Source organism: Gigantopelta aegis, chromosome 11 (genome assembly GCF_016097555.1).
Source record: "Gigantopelta aegis isolate Gae_Host chromosome 11, Gae_host_genome, whole genome shotgun sequence".
In the NCBI taxonomy this organism is placed as follows: domain Eukaryota; kingdom Metazoa; phylum Mollusca; class Gastropoda; order Neomphalida; family Peltospiridae; genus Gigantopelta; species Gigantopelta aegis.
Window position 1 is genome coordinate 13,075,548 of NC_054709.1, and position 24,484 is coordinate 13,100,031.

A 24,484-nucleotide genomic window follows, 5' to 3' on the forward strand; every position below is an offset into this window, starting at 1 on the left:
AATAAGCAGATTTCTCTTTTCCAGCCAGTGCATCACGACTGGTATATCAAAGGGCTTGATGCATGGTCTGTCTAGGATCGACTCGTATATCAAAGGCCGTGGTATGTGCTATCCTGTCTGTGGGATGGTGCATATAAAAGATCCCTTTCTGCTAATCGAAAGGGGAGTAGCCCATGAAATGGCGACGGTGGGTTTCCTCTCAATATCTGTGCGGTCCTAAACCATATGTTCGATGCCATATAATCGTAAATAAAATGTGTTGAGTGTATTGTTAAATAAAAAAGAAATAAGAAACAAGCAGAAATTGTTACTAGTCCACCTGTCTACTTGTCTGCTAATTATATTTTCACCAGTCCACCGGACAAGTACATGTACATCTAGAAATCTACTTGTCTGCTAATTATATTTTCACCAGTCCACCGGACAAGTACATGTACATCTAGAAATCTACTTTTCTGCTAATTATATTTTCACCAGTCCACCGGACAAGTACATGTACATCTAGAAATCTACTTGTCTGCTAATTATATTTTCACCAGTCCACCGGACAAGTACATGTACATCTAGAAATCTACTTGTCTGCTAATTATATTTTCACCAGTCCACCGGACAAGTACATGTACATCTAGAAATCTACTTGTCTGCTAATTATATTTTCACCAGTCCACCGGACAAGTACATGTACATCTAGAAATCTACTTGTCTGCTAATTATATTTTCACTTGTCCAAATAAATAGTTTGTTTCATTCAAGTCAAAGGACAATGTTTTTTACTGCTCAAAATGAAACTGCATTGAAAATGTTTTACTTGTCCATAGGACAAACACTGAGTAAAAATTGTTTGTCCAAGCACGTTTTCACTTGTTGGCACAAACGGACAAGTGCTTATTTCGAACACTGCTATGTACAGGTATATTTCCAACTACTGGTCCATGTTAAAGAGACATACACCAGTTGTTAAACACTAAGGCATATTTGTTTCACATAGACCCTAGTTTAGTCCCGTAAAAATGGACACTAATTTTGATTATTTTTCAAACCTGCAAAACATTTGTTTAGCAGGGAGGATAGAAATCTCATGTATACTGAATTCATCGAACGCAAACGCCGAAGGTGCAGAGAGCTGTAGACAGGGATTGTGGGGAGTGGGGAGGTTGCCAAACCCAGCTATGTTATCCTGGCCATTTGGGGACAAGGACTTTTATATGTAAAATCTGAGTATTATTTTCATTTGATCGGAACTCTCAATCCGGGGTGGGGAGGGGGGGGGGGGGGGGGGGGCTGCATTTTATATGGTATTAGAAACCCCAGGATGTCCAGAAATACTTGAGTTGTATAAAAAAAAATGGATAATGGACAAAATATAAGTAATGTTTGATTTCAGTGATCATAAACGGCTCTAATAGTGAAAAATATGCCTTTTTTGTTTAGAAACTCGGGTCTGTCTCTTTGAAGTATGCCTGTATTACTATTATCAGAGTATGTACATGATGTATACATGTGCTGTCGGTGAGATAGTACATTTATTACCCCAGCAGGCACTCATAACGGAGAAAATACAAATAAATTATCATGCATTGGTTTAACGTACACTACTATTGGACGATTTGACGCCAACAAACCAATCACCTTGTCGGTACAAAATATGATGTCATCGCGATTTGGCAAAGCACACACAATGGCGTCACGTAGTTTAAAGCGTTTGCATTTGGTTTCAGTGTTAAACTTGTAATAAAATGGTAGTTTAATGCAATTCATTATAGATTTTTTATTTTTTTTTACAAAATATATAGCACTTTGGGTTTTGAAAATTATCTGTAAACCGTGAATAAAATACAAAGTTAAAGCAATACCCAGAACAGTAAAGTAGTTTACGTCGTTTCTGTATATACATGTGTAAGATTTAGTTCAAATGTGTGACGTCAAACTAATTTCTGCTAATTGAGATGACATATAATTGCCGATGGCGGCGATTTTACTCTTTAGTACTGTGATTTACTAAATATCGAATGCAAATGTTATTTTAGAAGTGTTATAGGATAAATAAAATTTGCTACTCGTGTTTTTTTAATATGCAAAATATCAACCTTGTCTAGTTAATTGGTATTTGTCTCAGCAGAGCCTCGTCAAATACCAATTAACACTAATTACATAAAAGGTCTCTTGCTAAAATGGGCAGAAAAGTCCTTAAACACTTTTTCTTTCAATAAGATAAATATAAATATTGTTGGGGTGTGTGTGTGGTTTTATTTTGAGAGGGTTGACGATATTATAACTAACATTTGTACTACGGTATGTGCAAATGCAAAGATTGAATGAACGGTTTCATATTTTTTTTTTTTCAGTTTGATTTACAAACAAATCTCTCATCAGAATATCCAGTATGTGTAAATAAAGAATAATACACGAGTGGCTGTTAGATACCATTTATCTCACAACGAGTTGTGAGATAAATGGTATCTAACGGACATGAATGTATTATTCTATTTGTTACATATCCTCAAAAACCAGGTTTTAAGCAAATTTTAACATGTTTATTGACTAAAAGTAAAAGATATTTACAACTCTTTGCACTTGTAACTGCCTTCCGTGTCACAGACACATGATTGCCAGGTTAATTATATGTCAGTGTAATCGATTTCCATTGTGCTGGGTTTTTTATTGGATGTATGGCATTGATGCCCTGGTCATCACCTAGTAGCAGCCAGTCGTACATGTATGTCTTGAACTTGTTAACACATGTACGTGTGTAAACAACTATGTGTTATCAAAAATAACACATAGTGTTCTCACCAACATGTGTAAGAAACCTACATACACTCGTGTTGTGTAAGAAACCTACATACACTCGTGTTGTGTAAGAAACCTACATACACTCGTGTTGTGTAAGAAACCTACATACACTCGTGTTGTGTAAGAAACCTACATACACTCATGTTGTGTAAGAAACCTACATACACTTGTGTGTACACTGTACTTGTATAAGACAATAATGTACATGTACCAAATGTATGTATTGTGCAGTTCTCTTTGTTACAGAGTTATGATGTATGGTTGTTGACATGTTATAAAAAATATTTCATTCAATTCACTGAAAGTTTCTTATTTTGTTCCCTTTAAGGGGGATTCTCATTTTACATTGTAAACTGATGGCGAGTGTGTTCTGTATTGTGATTGGTTAATTACATTATTTTTTCGGGATCAAATGAAAATAACAGCCGGAAAGCTAATGATGTCATTAGAAAGTGACATCATGAGCAATTGGAACAGGCGAAGTTGACAATTCAAGGGTCTACAGTTAAATTGTCAAGAAATACCAAATATACAGTTATACATAGTTCCATAGAAAAACGATTCAGTTTAAAATGGACATAACCATATGGAGTTTTTAGATTTGCGGGTGTTATTGTCTATTTGATGCTAATGCCTTCAGTCAAAAATGACATTTGCGGGATCAAATAGATAATAACACCCGCAAATCTCTCCATATTGTTATCTCCTAAATGTCTTGAGACTTGAAATTAAGAATTTGTTACAGTAAAATGCTCACCTACAGGAACATGTTGCAGGGTTCAACAAACCATCTAGTCCTCTGTCCTGGCTGGTAAATTTGTTGTCTAGGCTAGTGGAAATTATTAACTGTATTATTTAACCCAGCAGGCACTCGAAACGGGGGAAAATAAAAATCATAATTTTTCACTGAAAAATTATCATGCATTGGTCAAACGTACAATACTATTTGACGATTTGACGCCAACAAACCAATCACCTTGTCGGTACTAAATATGATGTCATCACGATTTGGCAAAGCACACACAATGATGTTACATAGTTTAAAGCGTTTACGTTTACGTCTTTCTGGTTTCAGTGTTAAACTTGCAATAAAATGGTAGTTTAATGCAGTTCATTATATATATATATATATTATTTTTACAGAATATATAGAACTTTGGGTTTTGAAAATTATCTGTGAACTGTAAATAAAATACAAAGTTAAAGCAGTACCCAGTTTACGTCGTTTCTATATACATGAACATACATGTATGTAGGCTATATCGAAAATAAAGGCTTAAAAAACCCCCAAACAGCTGGGGTAATAAATGGAATAACAATCTCGGTACCAGTTGTTATCAAATTTGTGTCCCTCGTGAAATAATTTTCAGCTCGTGACAAGTGAAAATTATTTGACTTGGGACGTAAATTTGATAATAACTCGTTTATTATCCTCTATTACTATACAATACACTGGGTACTATTCAAAGTTTCCCCAAGGTCTAGTGACTTTGTCAAACATTTATCGAACACTGCAAGTGTGAGCCTGCCTACAGTGATTTTAAACCAATAAATTTTGCAACAAATGAAAAAAAAAAAAAAAAAAAAATTCTCCCTTCAACCGATGGCAATAATGTTTATCAAAAGACAAAGAAGGAAGGAAATGTTTTTATTTAACAACGCACTCAACACATTTCATTTACAGTTATATGGTGTCGGAGGACCACACAGATATTGAGAGGAAACCCACTGTCGCCACTTCATGGGCTACTCTTTTCGATTAGCAGCAAGGGATCTTTTTATATGCATCATCCTGTAGACAGGATAGCACATACCATGGCCTTTGATGTACCAGTCGTGGTGCACTGGCTGGAGCGAGAAATAGCCCAATGGGCCCACTGACAGGGATCGATCCCAAACAGACCGCACATCAAGCTAGTGGTTTACCACTGGGCAATGTTTCGCCCTCAAAAAGATAAAGTCCCATTGGTAAAGTTTATGACTTACATGTATGGCAATTCATATTGCAGCTGTGGTAATGTCATCAAAAAAAAGAAAGAAAACCCACTAGAGCACATTGATTTATTAATCATTGGCTATTGGATGTCAAACATTTGGTAATTTTGACATATACCATAATCATAGATAGAAAACCTGCTACATTTTCCAGAAACAAAAAGGGATCTTTTGTATAGACAGGACAGCACATACCACAATCTTTGATACAGCAGTCACGGTGGAGTCAGGACATAGCCCAGTGGTAAAGCGCTCGCCTGATGTGCGGTTAAGTCTGTGGGCCCATTGGGTTATTTCTCGTTACAGCCAATGCACCACGACCAGTATATCAAAGGCAGTGGTATGTGCTATCCTGTCTGGGATGGTGCATATAAAAGATCCCTTGCTGCTAATCGTAAAGAGTAGCCCATGAAGTGGCGACAGTGGTTTTCCTCTCTCAATATGTGTCGTTAAATAAAGCATTTCCTTCCTTCTTCTCTCATTCTCTTGGTCTCCAGTTATTTTTTTTTAATGACACCACTAGAACACATTGATTTATTAAAGTTTATGAGCACCATTGAGGTCCAATAAATATGTAGTCTACATTGCAGATTGGGGGTGGGTGTACAACTGGCATGCACCCGCCTTATTTTGTGGAATAGCCCCAAAAAGTACAATGCAAAAATTGTGTTGCATTATAGTTACTATTTTTGTTGCAAATTCTATAAAACATTTTGTGTGTTCTGACATTGTACCCACCCCCAACCTTCCCAAAAATCCTGGATCTGCCCCAGATTTAAAACAACACGCACAGACACGGAAACTAGTCATTCATTTCAACTTATTTTCATGCTTATATCCAATTAAGTTGCAAGCACGTTGTCCTGGGCACACAACTCGGCAGTCTGTCCAGGACAGTGGGTTGGTTAGTGGTTAGTGTGAGAGAAGAGGGTGTAGTGGTCTTAACACCTACTCATTGAGCCCTTAAGAACTCACTCTGGGTGGGGAGCCGGTACCGGGCTGCAAACCCTGTACCTAGTTAAGCCATCGGACTACAGGCTTAGTCCGATGGCTTAACTAATGCAGGGTTAGCTCTAGAAAAGGGAGTATAATATGTACATATATTGATCAACAATGATAAAACACAAACAAAAAAAGAGTTTCTAAATTTGTTTATTTGCATAATAGATGATAAAAATAAATATGTGAAACTCGCCTACTAAGACAAACTCGCTATAAAAAATACCAACATTCCCAAGCATATATTAATAAAAATACACAAATAAAGCGACTTTTCGATGCTATAAATACATGCACGTACATGTAACTACGTGATATTGAACTTTCTTTTGAACTGTGATAGATTATTCTTTCTCTTCTGGTAAAGAGACCAGGGGCCTAATTCACTAAAATCTTGCAACTTTGCGATCTCGCAGTGCAATGCTAAAAGACTTGCAAAGAGGATACTTTGTTGCCTAGCAGAGCCTAAGAGACCTTTGTGAATTAGGCCCCAGATATCTTCTGACAAAATAGAATATCTATTACTTCATCGTTTTTTTGCAAAAATAAAAATACATTTTGCTAACTGACGAGTGCCAGATCTAGCACAATAACCAGTAATGTAATACACGAGTCATGACTTTAAAATCATCTTGTCAGCTAATTAATGTGATTGTGCAGAATGTTGTTTGGAAATTATTATTATTTTTTTTTTTTTTTTTTTTTTTTTAAATTACTGCTGAAATATGAAATAACAGTTCTCTTCATTTGCAATGTTTACAGTTAATTAAAAAATAAATAATTTTTGGGACTAATTTTAGCAAATAATTATTACCGGTATATTAAAATATTATTATCCTGCAACCACCATTTCTATCATGATTATGACGACCGATTAAAACAAAGTCATAAATGAAAATAGATTAGCATATAGTTACATTACAAAATCGCTAATTTGACCTCTTGGTCTTCCAGTGAACATTTTGTTCTGTATCGCGTCGCGATTCGCTATGCAAGTTTCAGAGATCGCTACACAATTTTAAACAGTAGTTTCTAATCAATTTTCAATTGACTACACATATCGCCAATCAAGATTTTGAAAACAAAATATTCCCTGTCATCGTACAATGTAGCTGGAATAGCAGAAATAATGGTGTTTCCGCTTAATTTTTATGGTCTGCAGGATAAAGATAATAACTAGCTGATGATCGACAGATGTGGGATATCGGCTTTATCCTGTTCAGGATGAATGAGAAATTTCGCCATGTGAATTTCCCATTCTTACCTTCACTGGATAAAGCTGATATACTACATTAAGTCATTAACTACATGTAGTTATTCTCAATTTCTAAATTATCTTTGATATTTATTTGAAAAAGTTTGGAATTGCCATTTGTTTGTATAACTTTGGAAATACATGTAAGATAAAGGGTTTTAGCTGCCGTTCATCAAAATGGATTTAAAGTTTAATTTGGTGAATATATCTCTTTATCAATTCGTTTAGAAAGCGAATTTGAAAACCGTGTCGTTTGTATGTTTATAGCTATGTTAAAAAAAAAAAAATCTGTTTAGCTAAATGTTACTTGAATTTGGCTATAGATTTTGTAATAACATTTGCCAAATTAATATTAATTTTTGGTGCCCAGATTAAAGCCTAAATATGAGCTACATAAGGAGAGTTGGAGATCAGTGATCAAAAAGTAGTCTTAAAACTTATGCAAAAGTAATTTGGTGAAATAATTCCATGCAATAATTGCTATTTTTATAGGAAATGACTGGGATTTTACAATTTCAAAGTCTAATAATAGATATTTTAGGGAAACTTTCTGCTCACCCAGAGCTAGCCCTGAAACTGTATTGGCACTAAAAGCAAAATCATGGAAGGTAACTCTCCATAAAAAGTTTTAAAGTTTGTTTTGTTTAACAACACCACTAGATCATATTGATTTATTAATTATCGGCTATTGGATGTCAAACATTTGGTAATTCAGGAATATATAATCCTAGAGAGGAAACCTGCTAGTTTTTATTAGTAGGAACGTATCTTTTATATGCAGTCACTAAATCACTAACAAATGAAACCTTGCTGGGTTGTTATTGATTCATACTGTACAGGTTACCCATAGGATAAAAAATAATAATCTCTACAGACAGGATAGCACATACCACAGCCTTTGATATTACAGTCCTGGTGCACTGGCTGGAATGCGAAATAACCCAATGGGTCACCAGCGAGAATCGATCCTAGACCTACCATGTGTCAGGCAACCGATTTACCAGTAGGCTATGACCCGCCTCAACTCTCCATAAATCGTTTTAACAAATTTATTACAAGGTGATCAATCTGCCGTTCTCCTAGAACTTAACAGGAGAGTGTGGAGGGTAGCAGGAGTGATTTGCCTTTTAAAACAAATTCTTCAAGAAATCACATACCACAAAGACAAAGAATAAAACAGTCTGTTTATGAATTTACTAACACATTACTTGAAGAAACATTTTAGCCAGCCCAGCTGATCTGCAACAATTCTAGCAATGCTATTAAGAAACATGATGGTTTAAGCTGTCATTAGCCACATTTCATAATAAATTAATCAAATAGCTAAATTAGAAAAATGATGTTGAATGCAAACATGACACGTTCCCTACCTCAAGCTCCATGCCTGAGCAGTACATAAACAATTAACACCCGCATCCCCTCCCCTATGGCACTGTTTTGTTTTTTACACATGATATAGATGAAATTAATGAAAGAAAAAAACACCTTTCCTGTCCTGGACGGAGGAACCGGCTGAGGCTGACACCTGCACACAGGACAGGCGTGTGCTACAACAGCTTGCTCTGAATGTGCATGTTAAACTCTGACCTGTCCTGAAAAACTACAAAAACAAACATCCCTGTAATGTTATGTCTTCCATACCCATTCACAGAACATAAACATTGGTAAAATTACTATATAATAAACGGTCAAATTTTTTCTTTTTTTTTTAACACTGAAGTTTGCATCCTTTTTAGGTCAAAATCTTCAAACAATTTAGAAACCATTTGATCATATAATATATTCGTCAAAAAACTAAACCCACAAATACGATATTATCAATTGATATGCAATTTCAAGTAATATTAATCACACATACATTTTAATCCATGAAACAGTTTTAAAAATTGTATTTTATTCTAGAGGAGAAAGAATTGCGTAACATGCAGAATTTGGTGTCAAAAACCAAGGACAAGCCAAAGGAAAACAACATAACATTTACACCATCCCCCCCCCCCAACAATTCATATTTAACAAAAATACATACTTTAGACTAGGACCTCCACAAGTCCAGTATATTGGACTCGTGTACTCGAAGGTCAAACTCGACCCAGACCCGAGTACCCGACATTTACACTAGATGATGATGAGATTAAGGAATAAAGTAAAATAGCATTCTGCATCTTAATTCCAGCATGGAACATGGATGCCAAATCATGTCATTGTACTGAATTTAGAAGTGCTGTGATGGACGGACGGCCAGTTTAAAAAGAGAAACCAGCGCATGATCATGTAATGATTGTGTAACTTATATCATTGATTATCTATTGCTGAAATTATTGTCCTACATTGTCCATTGTATTGTAGTTGCTCATTGTATTCCACCTTGTACGGGTACTCGAGTCCTGTGAACAGACTCAAGTCTTGCTAGACTCGACCCGTGCCCGAGTACTCGGTACTCGTGGTGACCCTACTTTAGACTAGCATGTCTGTTAATGTACCCTGTGTATAACACATACGTTACGCACAATGACATGTAATTGTTTGGCTCCCAAAGACTGATAACTGAAAATATTTTCTTGGGGATTTTTTGTCCACCACTTGTGATCAATTTTCATTAATATAATGCATTATTATTGCATATAAACATACAGCTTTATTACGCCATTACATTTCTTGAGTATTTATGCATGTTAGTTACATTATTATAGTACAGTATACCATCACAACTGAGATTCTTTCTCAACAAACACAAAAACAAAAAACCCTGATTTTAGCATGATTGAAAAACCAACATTTGAAATGGAGATCACAACAGTTTTGTTTATGGGACACAATACACGTGAGCAACAAAATTTTATATCTGGTATCTGATGCACAAAGAATATTATAAAAACTATTATGCTTTTGGCATCGGTTATTTAAGAGCGTGTCGTTAAATAAAAATTTCCTTCCTTCAGTTATTTAATTTAAAACAAAAAGAAAGGAAAATAATTTTTTTGTACTACATGTAGCTTTGGGACCTAATTCACTAAACTCTCGCAACTTTGCGATCTCGCAGTGCAATGCTAACAGACTTGCAAAGAGGATGCTTTGTTGTCTAGCAGAGCCTAAGAGACCATTGTGAATAAGGCCCCTGGGCCCCGTTCCACAAAGCGATCTTAGCCCTAAGATCAACTTAAATGCATAGGGTAGCCATGCGCTTAAGGTAATCTTAGGGCTAAGATTGCTTTGTGGAACGGGGCCCTGGGCTTGTTCTTTACAAGTAGGCTATTTTAATTTGTTAATGGTGATGTATACTATAGTTTACTAGTTTACAGTATACCAATATATTATGATTAATAAAATAAATGATACACCCTACATATAAATACAGATACATTTAGTAATTTCAATATTACGGCAGTCTCTTATTGGTCAGTTGAGTCGTCTTTATCTGGTTTTCTCTACTTCTAAACTCAACAAAATTCGGCTAGTACTTTTGATTATATTATATGTTAGTAAGTCTTGATCACATGTGATTTCTAAATGTTGCTTGACCAATAAATTATCAAATATTTCAAGATTTGTATATTTTGTAAATCCAAATGCCGAAAAATATTTATTGACCCTTAATTAATTTTGTTGAGTATGTGTCCATAATTGTAAAAAGATGAGGGATGGAATAGAATAGAATTGATGTTTAACGACACCCCAGCACAAAAAATACATCGGCTATTGGGTGTCAAACTATGGTAAATGCAGAGATAGCTCTGGATGAGTAAAACATTTCGCCAAATCATTTTAAAAAAAGAAGCTAAATCACTGTTATTTTCCAAAAAAATACCAATTAGTACATGAAATGTGTTCGCCAAATCAAAATAGAATTCGCCAATTGTTCCTAAAATTCGCAATTGGTGAATTTGGCGAGTGGTAGAGTTAGCACTGCAAATGTAAAGGTAGATATAGACACTGATAAAATGTAATTAGACTTTAGTACATTAAGGTGGTCTACATATTTCAAGATTTAAATGATTTAAACTTCAACTTGCATTCTGTATTTTCTTGCTGTAAATCAAACATTATGATAGATACTGTGATATATAGAGGCTACCCACATCACAATAAATTGTGATAAAAGAATTTGTCATAATACTCATGTCTACAGTTTATATATAGCATCCAGATTTGATTCCAAATCAATTACACAGAATGTCACTAAATCACTAACAAACGAAATCATATTGTGTACAGGTTATCCATATCACAATGTATCGTGATAAATTAAAATAAATCTCAAAAGCCCATCTCTAGTGTGTATAGCATCTATTTCCAAAATAACTACACACTTAATCACTAACAAATGAAACCTTGCAAATTTATTATTGATAGATACTGTGTACAGGTTAGCCATATCACAAAGTATTACATACCTATTCAATCTTACTATAGTGATAAAGACATTTTGAAACCGTGTGATAAATTTATTTTGTATCGCACATACATTGTGGATAAAAACCTACCTTATCATGATATCCATCTCTACAGTTTATATAAATAACATTCGATTCCAAATCCACTACACAGAATGTCAGAGAAAATCACTAACAAACGAAACCTCGCTGGTTTTTTACTGATTCATACTGTGATACAGGTTTCCCACAATATATCAGAATAATAAAATCAAAAAATCTTATGATAGTAATTTCTACAGTTTATGTAACAGCATTCGATTCCAAATCCATTACACAGAGAGTTACTAAATCACTAACTATAAAACCTTGCTGGTTTCTTATTGAAATACTAGTATACTGTGTACAGGTTATCCATGTCACAATATATTGTTTTAAAAAACAAAAATGCCATGATTTCCATCTCTACAATTTATATAACGGCATTTAATTCCAAATCCACTACACAAAAAGTCACTACATCACTAACAAACAAAACCTTGCTGGTTTCTTATTGACTTATACATTGTACTGTGATACAGGTTACCCATAACACAATATATTGCATTAAAAAACAATATATTGTGTTAAAAAACCAAAATCTCATGATTTCCCCGTCTACACTTTATATAACATCTAATTCCAAATCCACTACACAGAAAGTCACTAAATCACTAACAAACAAAATCTTGCTGGTTTCTTATTGATTTATACATTGTACTGTGATACAGGTTATCCATAACACAATATATTGCATTAACAAAAAAACAATATATTGTGTTAAAAAACCGAAATCTCATGATTTCCCCGTCTACACTTTATATAACATCTAATTCCAAATCCACAACACAGAAAGTTGGTAAATCACTAACAAACAAAATCTTGCTGGTTTCTTATTGATTTATACATTGTACTGTGATACAGGTTATCCATAACACAATATATTGCATTAACAAAAAAACAATATATTGTGTAAAAAACCAAAATCTCATGATTTCCCCTTCTACACTTTATATAACATCTAATTCCAAATCCACAACACAGAAAGTTGGTAAATCACTAACAAAGAAACCTTGCTGGTTTCTGATTGAGCAGCGGGTGATTATCAAAGGTACTTGGTCCTATCAAAACACTGCAAGGCATTTCTGGCTGAAACTTAAGTTTCTTGCCTAAAACATTAATTCCTAATCTCAATTTGTTGTATGAAATTTATGTTGTGGACACCAAATTTGGTTTCCCCAATGTGCATTAATGCATTTCAAACTTTTTTTTTTAACCCAAATATTTTCATTATCGATATTTTAAAAAAGTTTGCATTTCTCATATCGGTCTACCACCAATATAATGTACTGTCAAAGTATACTGAAATTTGCATCACTCAAAAAATTTAATTTAAAAAAACACTAATGACTCTAGTTAGCCTACCACAGTACGTAATTTCTATTTCACCAGAACATATTTTAAACTACAATGTACTTTATACTACAATGTACTAGTCGGTGGCTTCAAATGTTCCTATTTTAAAGATTAAAGCTAGGATTCCATAGACACGACAAACTTATCCGTCAGACTTACGCGTTATGCGTAAAAAAAATCGAAACCGTTGAAATAGATATGTATGATTCCATAGGTCCAGTGACTTACGCGTTTTCTTATGCGTTAGCTTATCCGACAAGTCCGATCGCACCTTGTAGTGATTCCAGTCGGATAAGCTCACAGATCGTGCGCTTACGTCATCAAAGTGACGTCATCTGATGGGAAAGAAACCAAAAAACTTTTATATTTTCGTATGTATGGAATCTTACAAGATGCATACGTGTAAGCTTGTCGTGTAAGCTTGACGCGTAAGCTCGCCGTGATCGTGACTATGGAATCCTAGATTAAGCCCCCCACCCTTCGAACTAGTAGCGAATTCCATGACGTTACTTGTTGACACCAGCACTGAAAGTGCATCAAAGTGCTTTAAGCGTATTGGCATGCATACACCAAATACAATTATGATATACTTGGAGGGTCCAGTTGCTTTCATGCACAATGTCATGTCTGGGACTGTATTGTTGCTTTTGTGCGATGTGACGTCATAACGGGAACCAAACTGAACCATATTCATCACTCATCATTGTCACACTGAACAGAACTGGAAGTGAATTCCAATTTCTACACACGGATGTGGAATGGGTTGCAACGCATCTAAGCGCTTCATAACCGATGTTGGTGTAACAATAACTGTAAGTAACTGCACTCATTGTACATTGACTTACATGGAAGGAAAGAAATGTTTTATTTAACGATGCACTCAACACATTTTATTTACGATTATATGGTGTCGGACATATGGTTAAAGACCACACAGATACAGAGGAGAAACCCACTGTTGCAACTTCATGGGCTACGCTTTTCGATTAGCAGCAAGGGATCTTTTATATGCACCATCCCACAGACAGGATAGCACATACCACAGCCTTTGATATACGAGTCGATCCTAGACGGACCATGCATCAAGCCAGTGCTTTACAACTGAGGTACATCCCGCCCCCTGCCTTACATTGAAGCATATTGGGTGTTTGGTGTGTCAAGAGCATTATTTCCCACTACATAATCACTTATGAATGTCCATCACAAAGTTCTGAATGGCCAAACCTCCTGATGCATTAGTAGTACGGTATGTACATGTGTTTTTCACACACCTGTTGGAGATCACACCGTTATACAACACGTCTGGGAAATTGATTTAAACACATGTGGTTGGCTCCTCCATGGTGACGACCATGATGCTAAAGCCACATCTACTAATGAATTGAACATAATGAAACTGATTGCTCTGTGATGTTGCTAACTGTGAAAGGGAGACATACTGTAAACGAGTTGTATTAAAAAAGACATTCGAACTTCTTTTAAATCTGATTTTTGAGGATACATGTATTTAACAAATAGAATATTATGTCCATTACATACCACTATTATACAATAATTGTTTATTAGATAGGTTTTCAAACAGCTCATTTAAGATAAATAATATCTAATGACAACTCATGTCATATTATCTACTTCTAAAACGTTGTTACAAAAACCTGGTATCATTCAAATTGTAGCATGTGCCATATAATCATCGTATCATAACACATATTGTCTGAAACACACAGGATGTACAGAAATTAAGATTCTAAACAAGAAACCAAGTTTCAGCCAGAAGATGTAATATACAGTGAAACCTCTCAAAACCAGACCCTTTGTAAACTGGAAATCACACAAAAACTGTCACATTTTTAAGTCCCTTTTCAGTGGCGGATCCAGAAAATCCAGTTATGGGGGAGGCCCCCAATGACTTGAGGTGGAATGCTAAAGGAACTTTGGGGGAGGTTTGGAGGGGGATTGTAAAATGTTTTTTAATTGATATATAATAAAATTATAACTGTCGCAAAATTTAGGGGGGCCCTAGCCCCCCCCCCCCCCCCCCTTAGATCTGTCTCTGTTTTTTAATAATAACCAGTACAGAACTTAACCTTTGTAAATGAAAAATAACCTCTTAAAACAGGGACATGTTACTGGGTCCTGAGGGTTTTCGGTTTAGAGGGTTTCACTATAGTACGGGGACCAAGTATCTTCAACACGACTAACAAGGCAATAACAAGCAAAAATACAGGACGGATGTATAGAAAGACATAGCTGATATGTTAGTTCTAATGTACGACCCCAAACATGGGTCGTCTACAAATACAAAAATATTGTCACTACAGCACTTTACTTATTATGTTCTGTCAAACAGACTGTCCTGAGTTTGTTGCAACTATAACATGTTTCCAACGATCGCTGGTAGTAGAGGTGTACAGTAGGTGGTTACAAGTGCCTCTTAGCAATGCTAGAAGTAACTATTGAACACTCACTGAAGTGGTCAGACTAAGCCCACAGATAAAAGCTGATGGGGAATGGCAGGAGTGTAAGGAACCGGACAAAAGAATACCAGTTCCGAGTACACAATTGCAATGCACCCGGAGGGAAGCTGAACAAAAGAATATCGGCCTCCCCCACCCAAACCCCCAATACTTGCTGCTGGTAATAACTTGGTACTTGGTGATGCCACGACCAGAAGTGGTCATGCCACGACCAGAAGTGGTCAGGCCCTTTATAAGGGCCCTATGGGCAACCTAGGGAGACACCACAGCATCGTAGAGGTCTAAAATTAACGAGCTACTCTCGATTCACTAATATCAAAACCTATATTAGCTCAGCCATTTACCTTTCGACCGACCATTCAAAATTGCGCCAAATTCCCTAAATCAAAATTGCGCATCCTTTTCTCTTTGGCATTTAACTGCTCCATTCAAATTCCATAGCACCACCAACACCCCCACCCGCCTGCTACCGATTTTATCAGGCTGCTGGTGCTCCCTTGCACCTGCCAGTGCAGGCAATCCCTCCTCTCCCCTCCCCACACCTTTCCTGTCATGGACGGAGGAGCCGGCCAAGGCCAGCTCTTGTGCCCACGACAGGCGTGCGCTACAACAGCTTGTTCTGAATGTGCACGTAAAACCCTATGACCTGACCTGACTTGGCAGGTGTGTGGCACAGGTAACTTGATTATTATCCTATATATTATAATTAGGAAGTAAAATGACGTTTGAGCTACTATAAAGCATTAAACAAAACATACTTAATATGTAGTTTTAGTTGTTAATAAAACGTTTGTTTCCTTTGTAATCATCAACTATTGGATGTCAAAGACTTGGTTATTTTCACATATAGTCTAAGCAAGGAAACCTGCTACATTTTTCCATTAGTAGCAGGGGGTCTTTTATATGCACTATTCCACAGACAGGATAGCACATACCACTAGCCTTTGATATACCAGTCGTGGTGCACTGGCTGCAACAAAAAATAGCCCAATGGGTCCACTGACGGGGATTGATCCTAGTAGCTGTTAATAAGGCTCTTTTTGCCAGAAACATATTACATTGGCAACAAACTCAACAGTCTCTTTAAGGACATAGAAAATACCCCCCACAACCCCCCCACCCCCCTTTTCAATTCAGGACAAATAATTCTATCACAACAATTATAACAACTGGTCTATGATAGCGTTAAAACTAACTTCAGTAATCTCACACCAACACTATACAATATAAAACAAAAATCTTATGCACAATTTTGTCCATTACATATTATATTAAATAATAAAAAATAACGTATTAAACCGACTACCCGGTACTGATAAACATAAAACAGTATAAAGAACAAAAAAACCCCACAAAACAAAATAATTGCATCTTGATGCAGCACAGAATATGATGAAAGAAAAGTTTAAAAATATGTTGTAATTTTTTTGGGTTTTTTGTAACCATATCTTCTTATAATGTTTTTTTCAGTAACCACAATTTCTGTTTGTTGTTGAATTCATCTTTGTCTGTAGCCAAACTGATTTTGATTCAAGCTTCACACAGTTTGAAAAGTGTCTGAGGTATTTTGAATATCTGCAGCGCACGGTTCTTACAGAACATCACTGCAACTTGATACCTGGTTACATTGTCTACTGTTCAGTTTGTAACCTCATGAGTGATTACACTGCTCTTTGTTTCATAAACTATTTATTCTATAACCTGATAAATGGTTACATTGTCTGCTGTTTATTCTATAACCTGATAAATGGTTACATTGTCTGCTGTTTATTCTATAACCTGATAAATGGTTACATTGTCAGCTGTTTATTCAGTAACCTGATAAACAGTAACATTGTCTGCTGTTTATTTCATAATCTGTTGAATGGTTACACTGTCTGTGCTGTTTATTTCATAATCTGTTGAACGGTTACATTGCCAGCTGTTTATTCTGTAACCTGATCAATGGTAACATTGTCTGCTGTTTATTTCATAATCTGTTGAACGGTTACATTGTCAGCTGTTTATTCTGTAACCTGATAAATGGTTACATTGTCTGCTGTTTCATTTCATAATCTGTTGAATGGTAGTAACACTGCTGTTTATTCTGTAACCTGATTAATGGTTACATTGTCTGCTGTTTCATTTCATAATCTGTTGAATGGTTGTAACACTGCTGTTTATTCTGTAACCCGCTAAATGGTTACACTGTCATTTTGGTAACTTGTTAAAACAGTTACAGAATCTGTGGTTTATTTGCTAAAATGTTGAATGGTTACACTGCCTGTCATGTATTTGGTAACCCGTTGATCGTTTATTTTGTAACCCGTTGAATAGTTACACTATCTGCTGTGTGTTTTGTAACCTGTTAAATGGTTGCACTGCCATATGTTTCGAGTCTTGAATAAACAGGTATCAATGTCAATCCATTAATGCGACTTTTGAAGAAGCAAAACATTATTTTCTTAATCTCACAACATAGAACAAAATAAAATTAAATCAAAATGTGCTCGTTAACAAAAATATATGACCATGAATAAATGAAATGTAAAACCATTATATATGACATACACAATATATATATTAGCTGCAATAACACAATTCTATTCAATAACAAGCACTATACATGTAGCTATGAATCTAATAAAAAAAATATTTCGATAATAAAATTTGTATTCATTGCTTAAAATATTCTAAAAACAGCGTTATAAGTTTAGCATGAAGATAACTATGCCGTAATATGGAGTATTCTGCGAGGGTGCGAGTTGCGTTTTCTACACGTCTGATTCCACCATGGACACTTTCTGCGCTCCAACTTCTGGCTGCAGATCAAACCTGAAAATAAAAACGGACGAAGAAATGCAATTTATCCATTTATCCTATAACTTATCCATGATATCCATGTCATAAACCCATGTGATAATTTAGTTTATTATATAACATTTAGTGAAATATCTTAAAATATTAGTGAAATAAACGTGTTATCAGTCACACAGTGACGATAACACATTTCAGAGCGAAAGTGTCACTATTTCACTCTAAAACATGTTATCATCACTGTAGAATGTGTTATCTTCACTGAAAGAAAGCCGGAACTATTTTTGCTGCTGGTATTTTAAAAATAAAGGCAAATTGCCAAATGTTATATAATAAATAGAAAACTTCATGTTTTTTGTCAAATATGATTTATATCTCATCTCATGAAGTTTGCAATCATATCACACTTGGTTGTGCATGCGCGGCTTGTGAGATATGATTGCACACTTTACTCGATGAGATATAAATCATATTTGACAAAAAACATGAAATGTCCTCTGTTTATTACATACCCATTCAATCTTACTATAGTGATAAAGACAGTTTGAATCATTGGCTATTGGATGTCAACCATTTAGTAATTTTGACATATAGTCTTAGAAAGAAAACCTGTTACATTTTACCCTTAGTTTCAAGGGATCTTTTATATGCACCATCCAACAGACAGGATAGCACATACCACAGCCTTTGGTATACCAGTCGTGGTGCACTGGCTGGAACGAGAAATAGCCCAATGGGCCCACCGACAGGGATTGATCCCACACCAGCTGCGCATCGAGCGAGCGCTGTACTACTGGGCTATGTGCCACCCCTGCGATTTATTAACAGAATATTAAAACTGTTTCCTAGGATATAACATAATTATAGAATATTAAAACTGTTTCCTAGGATATAACATAATTATTGAATAATAAAACTGTTTCCTAGGATATAACGTAATTACAGAATATTAAAACTGTTTCCTAGGATATAACGTAATTACAGAATATTAAAACTGTTTCCTAGGATATAACATAATTATAGAATATTAAAACTCTTGTTTCCTAGGATATAACGTAATTACAGAATATTAAAACTGTTTCCTAGGATATAACGTAATTACAGAATATTAAAACTGTTTCCTAGGATACAACGTAATTACAGAATATTAAAACTGTTTCCTAGGATATAACGTAATTATAGAATATTAAAACTCTGTTTCCTATGAAAACTGTTTCCTATGATATAACGTAATTATAGAATATTAAAACTGTGTTTCCTATGATATAACGTAATTATAGAATATTAAAACTGTTTCCTATGATATAACGTAATTATAGAATATTAAAACTGTTTCCTATGATATAACGTAATTATAGAATATTAAAACTGTCTCCTATGATATAACGTAATTACAGAATATTAAAACTGTCTCCTATGATACAACGTAATTACAGAATATTAAAACTGTTTCCTATGATACAACGTAATTACAGAATATTAAAACTGTTTCCTATGATACAACGTAATTATAGAATATTAAAACTGTTTCCTATGATACAACGTAATTATAGAATATTAAAACTGTTTCCTATGATATAACGTAATTATAGAATATTAAAACTGTCTCCTATGATATAACGCAATTACAGAATATTAAAACTGTTTCCTATGATATAACATAATTATAGAATATTAAAACTGTTTCCTATAATATAACGTAATTATAGAATATTAAACAAGCTTCCATTTTGTTCATAGTGAAATAATGTTCAATTGTTACGAGCTTTAGTGATATACGAATCGTGGTGCACTAGCTGAAACGAGAAATAGCCCAATGGGCCCACTGACGGGGCTTGATCCTTTACCACTGGGCTACGCCCCATCCCTGAATAGAAAGAAAGAAATGTTTTATTTAACGACGCACTCAACACATTGTATTTACGGTTATATGGCGTCAGACATATGGTTAAGGACCACACAGATATTGAGAGAGAAAACCCACTGTCGCCACTTCATGGGCTACTCTTTTCGATTAGCAGCAAGGGATCTTTTATATGCACCATCCCACAGACAGGATAGTACATACCATGGCCTTTGTTACACTAGTTGTTGAGCACTGGCTGGGACGAGAACATCCCTGAATTGCAGTTATACAAGAGGTCAGGATAATGTATAAACCGTTTATATTTTACATAAAGATGAAAGAAGCTTACCATTCGGTGATGGCCTTTGTGGTGTCGAGTGTGGCCAAGTCGAGGCTGACCACGCCCATCACTTTTTCGCTGGAGGAGAAGACTCCCGTCTGATTCTTCACCATAATCTCAAGGGTCCGACTCGACAATTCTGTGGGGTTCACAGAATACTCAAACCTACACAAAGACAAAACAGTGAGGGTTTTTTTTTATCTCTCTTTTTTTTTTATCCCTCTTTTATTTTGTAACAAGACTTTGACTCGGCAGTTCTGTGGGGTTCACCGAATACTCAAACCTACACAAAGACAAAACAGAAATAGGTTTTATTTTAATCTCTCCTCATTTTTGTAACAAGAGTTTGACCAGGTAATACTCAAGGGCTCATAGAAAACTTAAACCTATACAAAGACAAAACAGTGAGTATTTGTGATATCTCGTCATTTTTGTAACAAGAGTTTGACCAGGTAATACTCAAGGGCTCACAGAAAACTTAAACCTATACAAAGACAAAACAGTGAGTATTTGTGATCTCTCGTCATTTTTGTAACAAGAGTTTGACCAGGTAATACTCGAGGGCTCACAGAAAACTTAAACCTATACAAAGACAAAACAGTGAGTATTTGTGATCTCTCGTCATTTTTGTAACAAGAGTTTGACCAGGTAATACTCGAGGGCTCACAGAAACCTCAAACCTACACAAAGACAAAACAGAGAGAGTTTTTTTTTTAATCTCTCGTCATTTTTGTAACAAGAGTCTGACCAGGTAACACTTGAGGGCTCATAGAAAACTTAAACCTATACAAAGACAAAACAGTGAGTATTTGTGATCTCTCGTCATTTTTGTTAACAAGAGTTGGACTAGACAATTGTCATGGGCTCATGGAATACTCAATAGTACACAAAGACAAAGAGAAAGTTTTTTTTTTAATCTTGTCATTTTTGTAACGAGAGTTTGATAAGTTAGGCAATTATCATAGGCTCAATCAAACCTACACGAAGACAAAACAACAAGTATTTGTGATTTCTCATGATTTCTCATGCTAGTTCAAATACTTTTTGAGATATTTTTGGAGGAAAACAGCCACATCAGGTTCAGACAATTCTTCTCAACCTTTGATAAGATGAGGGATTAAAGAGACATTCCTGAGTTTGCTGCATTGTAAGATGTTTCAGACTAATAAAATATTTTTACGATTAAACTTACATACTAAATATATTTTCTTGTTTAGAATAGCAATGTCTGTATATTCAATGTGTTTCTGGTCGTCTTAATATGTGTAAGATGCTCAAACTGGATTTTGTCTTCAAATAATTTCCTACGTACAAAAAAATATATTTTAGGAAATAAAATGAAATTTAACTTAGTACAAATATTAGAACGATCAGAAACATGTTTAATATACAGCCACTAATATATTATGCGGAAAAATATAAAATTGTTAAAAAGTCTTGGTTAGTCTATAACATCTTAAAAATTGCAGCAAACTCGGGAATGTCCCTTTAATGAAATATATAAACGACGACTTACGTTTCATCGAACACAGGGTTCAGATTGTCCTTGACAACCTGTGTCTTTCTCTTGCTCCCTGATGATTTGTCCGGAAGCAGGTACATACGGACGTACGGATCAGACAGATTGTTGCTGTCCAGTGGGAGCAGGTTTCTGCAGCAGAATCAATCGAAAGAATCAATTAACACATGTCATTGATAGAACCAATTGACACATTTAGTTGATAGAGTTGATAGAATCAATTAACACGTTCAATTGATAGAATCAATTAACACATTCAGTTGATAGAACATATTCAGTTGATAGAATCAATGGACACATTCAGTTGATAGAATCAATTAACACATTCCATTGACAGAATCAAAACATTCAGTTGATAAAATCAATGAATATATTCAAGTGATAGAACCAATTAACACATGCAGTTAATATAATCAATTAACACATTCCATTCACAGAATCAACACATTCAGTTGATAGAATCAATTAACACATTCAGTTGATAGAATCAACACACTCAATTGACAGAATCAATTAACAACATCAGTTGATCGAACCAATTAACACATTCAGTTGATAGGATCAATTAACACATTCAGTTGATAGAATCAACTAACACATTCAATTGACAGAATCAATTAACACAATCAGATGATAGAATCAATTAACACAATCAGACGATAGAATCAATTAACACATCAATTGATAGAATCAATTAACACATTCAGATGATAGAATCAATTAACACAATCAGATGATAGAATCAATTAACACAATCAGATGATAGAATCAATTAACACATTCAGATGACAGAATCAATTAACACAATCAGATGATAGAATCAATTAACACATCAACTGACAGAATCAATTAACACATTCAGATGATAGAATCAATTAACACAATCAGACGATAGAATCAATTAACACATTCAGATGATAGAATCAATTAACACAATCAGATGATAGAATCAATTAACACATTCAGTTGATAGAATCAATTAACACAATCAGATGATAGAATCAATTAACACATTCAGTTGACAGAATCCACACAATCAGATGATAGAATCAATTAACACGTCAATTGATAGAATCAATTAATACATTCAGTTGATAGAATCAATTAACACATCAATTGATAGAATCAATTAACACAATCAGATGACAGAATCAATTAACACAATCAGATGATAGAATCAATTAACACAATCAGATGATAGAATCAATTAACACATCAATTGATAGAATCAATTAACACATTCAGATGATAGAATCAATTAACACAATCAAATGATAGAATCAATTAACACAATCAGATGATAGAATCAATTAACACAATCAGATGATAGAATCAATTAACACATTCAGTTGACAGAATCAATGAACACAATCAGATGACAGAATCAATTAACACAATCAGATGATAGAATCAATTAACACATCAATTGATAGAATCAATTAACACATCAATTGATAGAATCAATTAACACATTCAGATGATAGAATCAATTAACACATTCAGATGATAGAATCAATTAACACATTCAGATGATAGAATCAATGAACACAATCAGATGATAGAATCAATTAACACAATCAGATGATAGAATCAATTAACACATTCAGTTGACAGAATCAATGAACACAATCAGATGATAGAATCAATTAACACATTCAGATGATAGAATCAATTAACACATTCAGTTGACAGAATCCACAGGTATTCTGAGAGTACTGCTAAAGCAATACACGCCCCCTACTGGGCCCAATTTCGTTTGTATATCCTAAGTTCAAGGGTTATATAACTACATATAATTATGTGAACAAAAGTACCGGTGAGGTACATGATACGACCATCAGGAGTTTGATGGAAAACCATATCTATATTAATGAATATGTTACGGGTATTCAATTATAATTATGTGAATTTTTTTTCAATGAGATGGATGAAACAGTTTGTTTTGGACCAACCACCATCCCAAGTTGTTCCGACATGTGGTTTGATGGTCCTGTATGCATCTGAATGCATGATATAATTTAGACAAAGATTTACTGTTATGTGCAGGGGACCGTGAAAAGTAGGTCACAGTGACCTAGTAACAGTACGCAACAAACTGCCATCCCATGTTGTTCCTACATGTGAGGTTTGATGGTCCTGTATGCATCTGTATGCAAGATATGGTCCGGACAAGAAAACGTTAACAGAGGGACATATGAATGGACAACGCCATAACATCATGTTCACGTCACGCCAATATCACACTAGTTAGATATTGATTGTTATGACATGAGGAATATCTTACACTGGTGTGTAATAATAATTAATATGCCACTTACACACACTGATGAATGACTATTATGAGTCGCTGTCTCTGTACGCTATAGCGGAACGTCATCTGGATTCGGCCTCGATCATACTGGCCTGCGTATTCAACACTGCAATCATAGTAAACATGGTTTGTGTTAAAGGCATATTGTCACAGACCACTGACCTATTTAAAGGCATATTGTCACAGACCATGACCTATTTAATGGTCTAACAAAGTATTACCTGAACAAAAATAATGTGATTTGTCCCTAAGTGTACTTTATTCAACCATCTTCATAACCACCATACTCCATTTATTAATGATATTTTGTAAAAATAATTGAATTATA

At 34.8% G+C, this 24,484-nt stretch overlaps 1 protein-coding gene across 2 annotated transcripts in view; it reads right to left on the minus strand.

The window, feature by feature from the left end:
- Positions 1-15,947: 15,947 nt before the first annotated feature.
- LOC121385652 (extended synaptotagmin-2-like) overlaps positions 15,948-24,484 on the minus strand; it is a 63,953-nt gene continuing 55,416 nt past the window's right edge. The window contains exons 18-22 of one of the 2 annotated variants that reach the window (XR_005959559.1): positions 24,164-24,262; positions 21,843-21,977; positions 20,336-20,491; positions 16,280-18,158; positions 15,948-15,990 (exon numbers count right to left, since the gene is read on the minus strand). Coding sequence is in view for 1 of the 2 variants with exons in the window: in XM_041516413.1 (XP_041372347.1) it covers positions 18,098-18,158; positions 20,336-20,491; positions 21,843-21,977; positions 24,164-24,262 (451 nt within the window). In the remaining variant the exon portion in view is untranslated. Of the gene's footprint in view, positions 15,991-16,239; positions 18,159-20,335; positions 20,492-21,842; positions 21,978-24,163; positions 24,263-24,484 lie in introns of those variants that run through there. The other variant, XM_041516413.1, reaches the window with a different exon arrangement.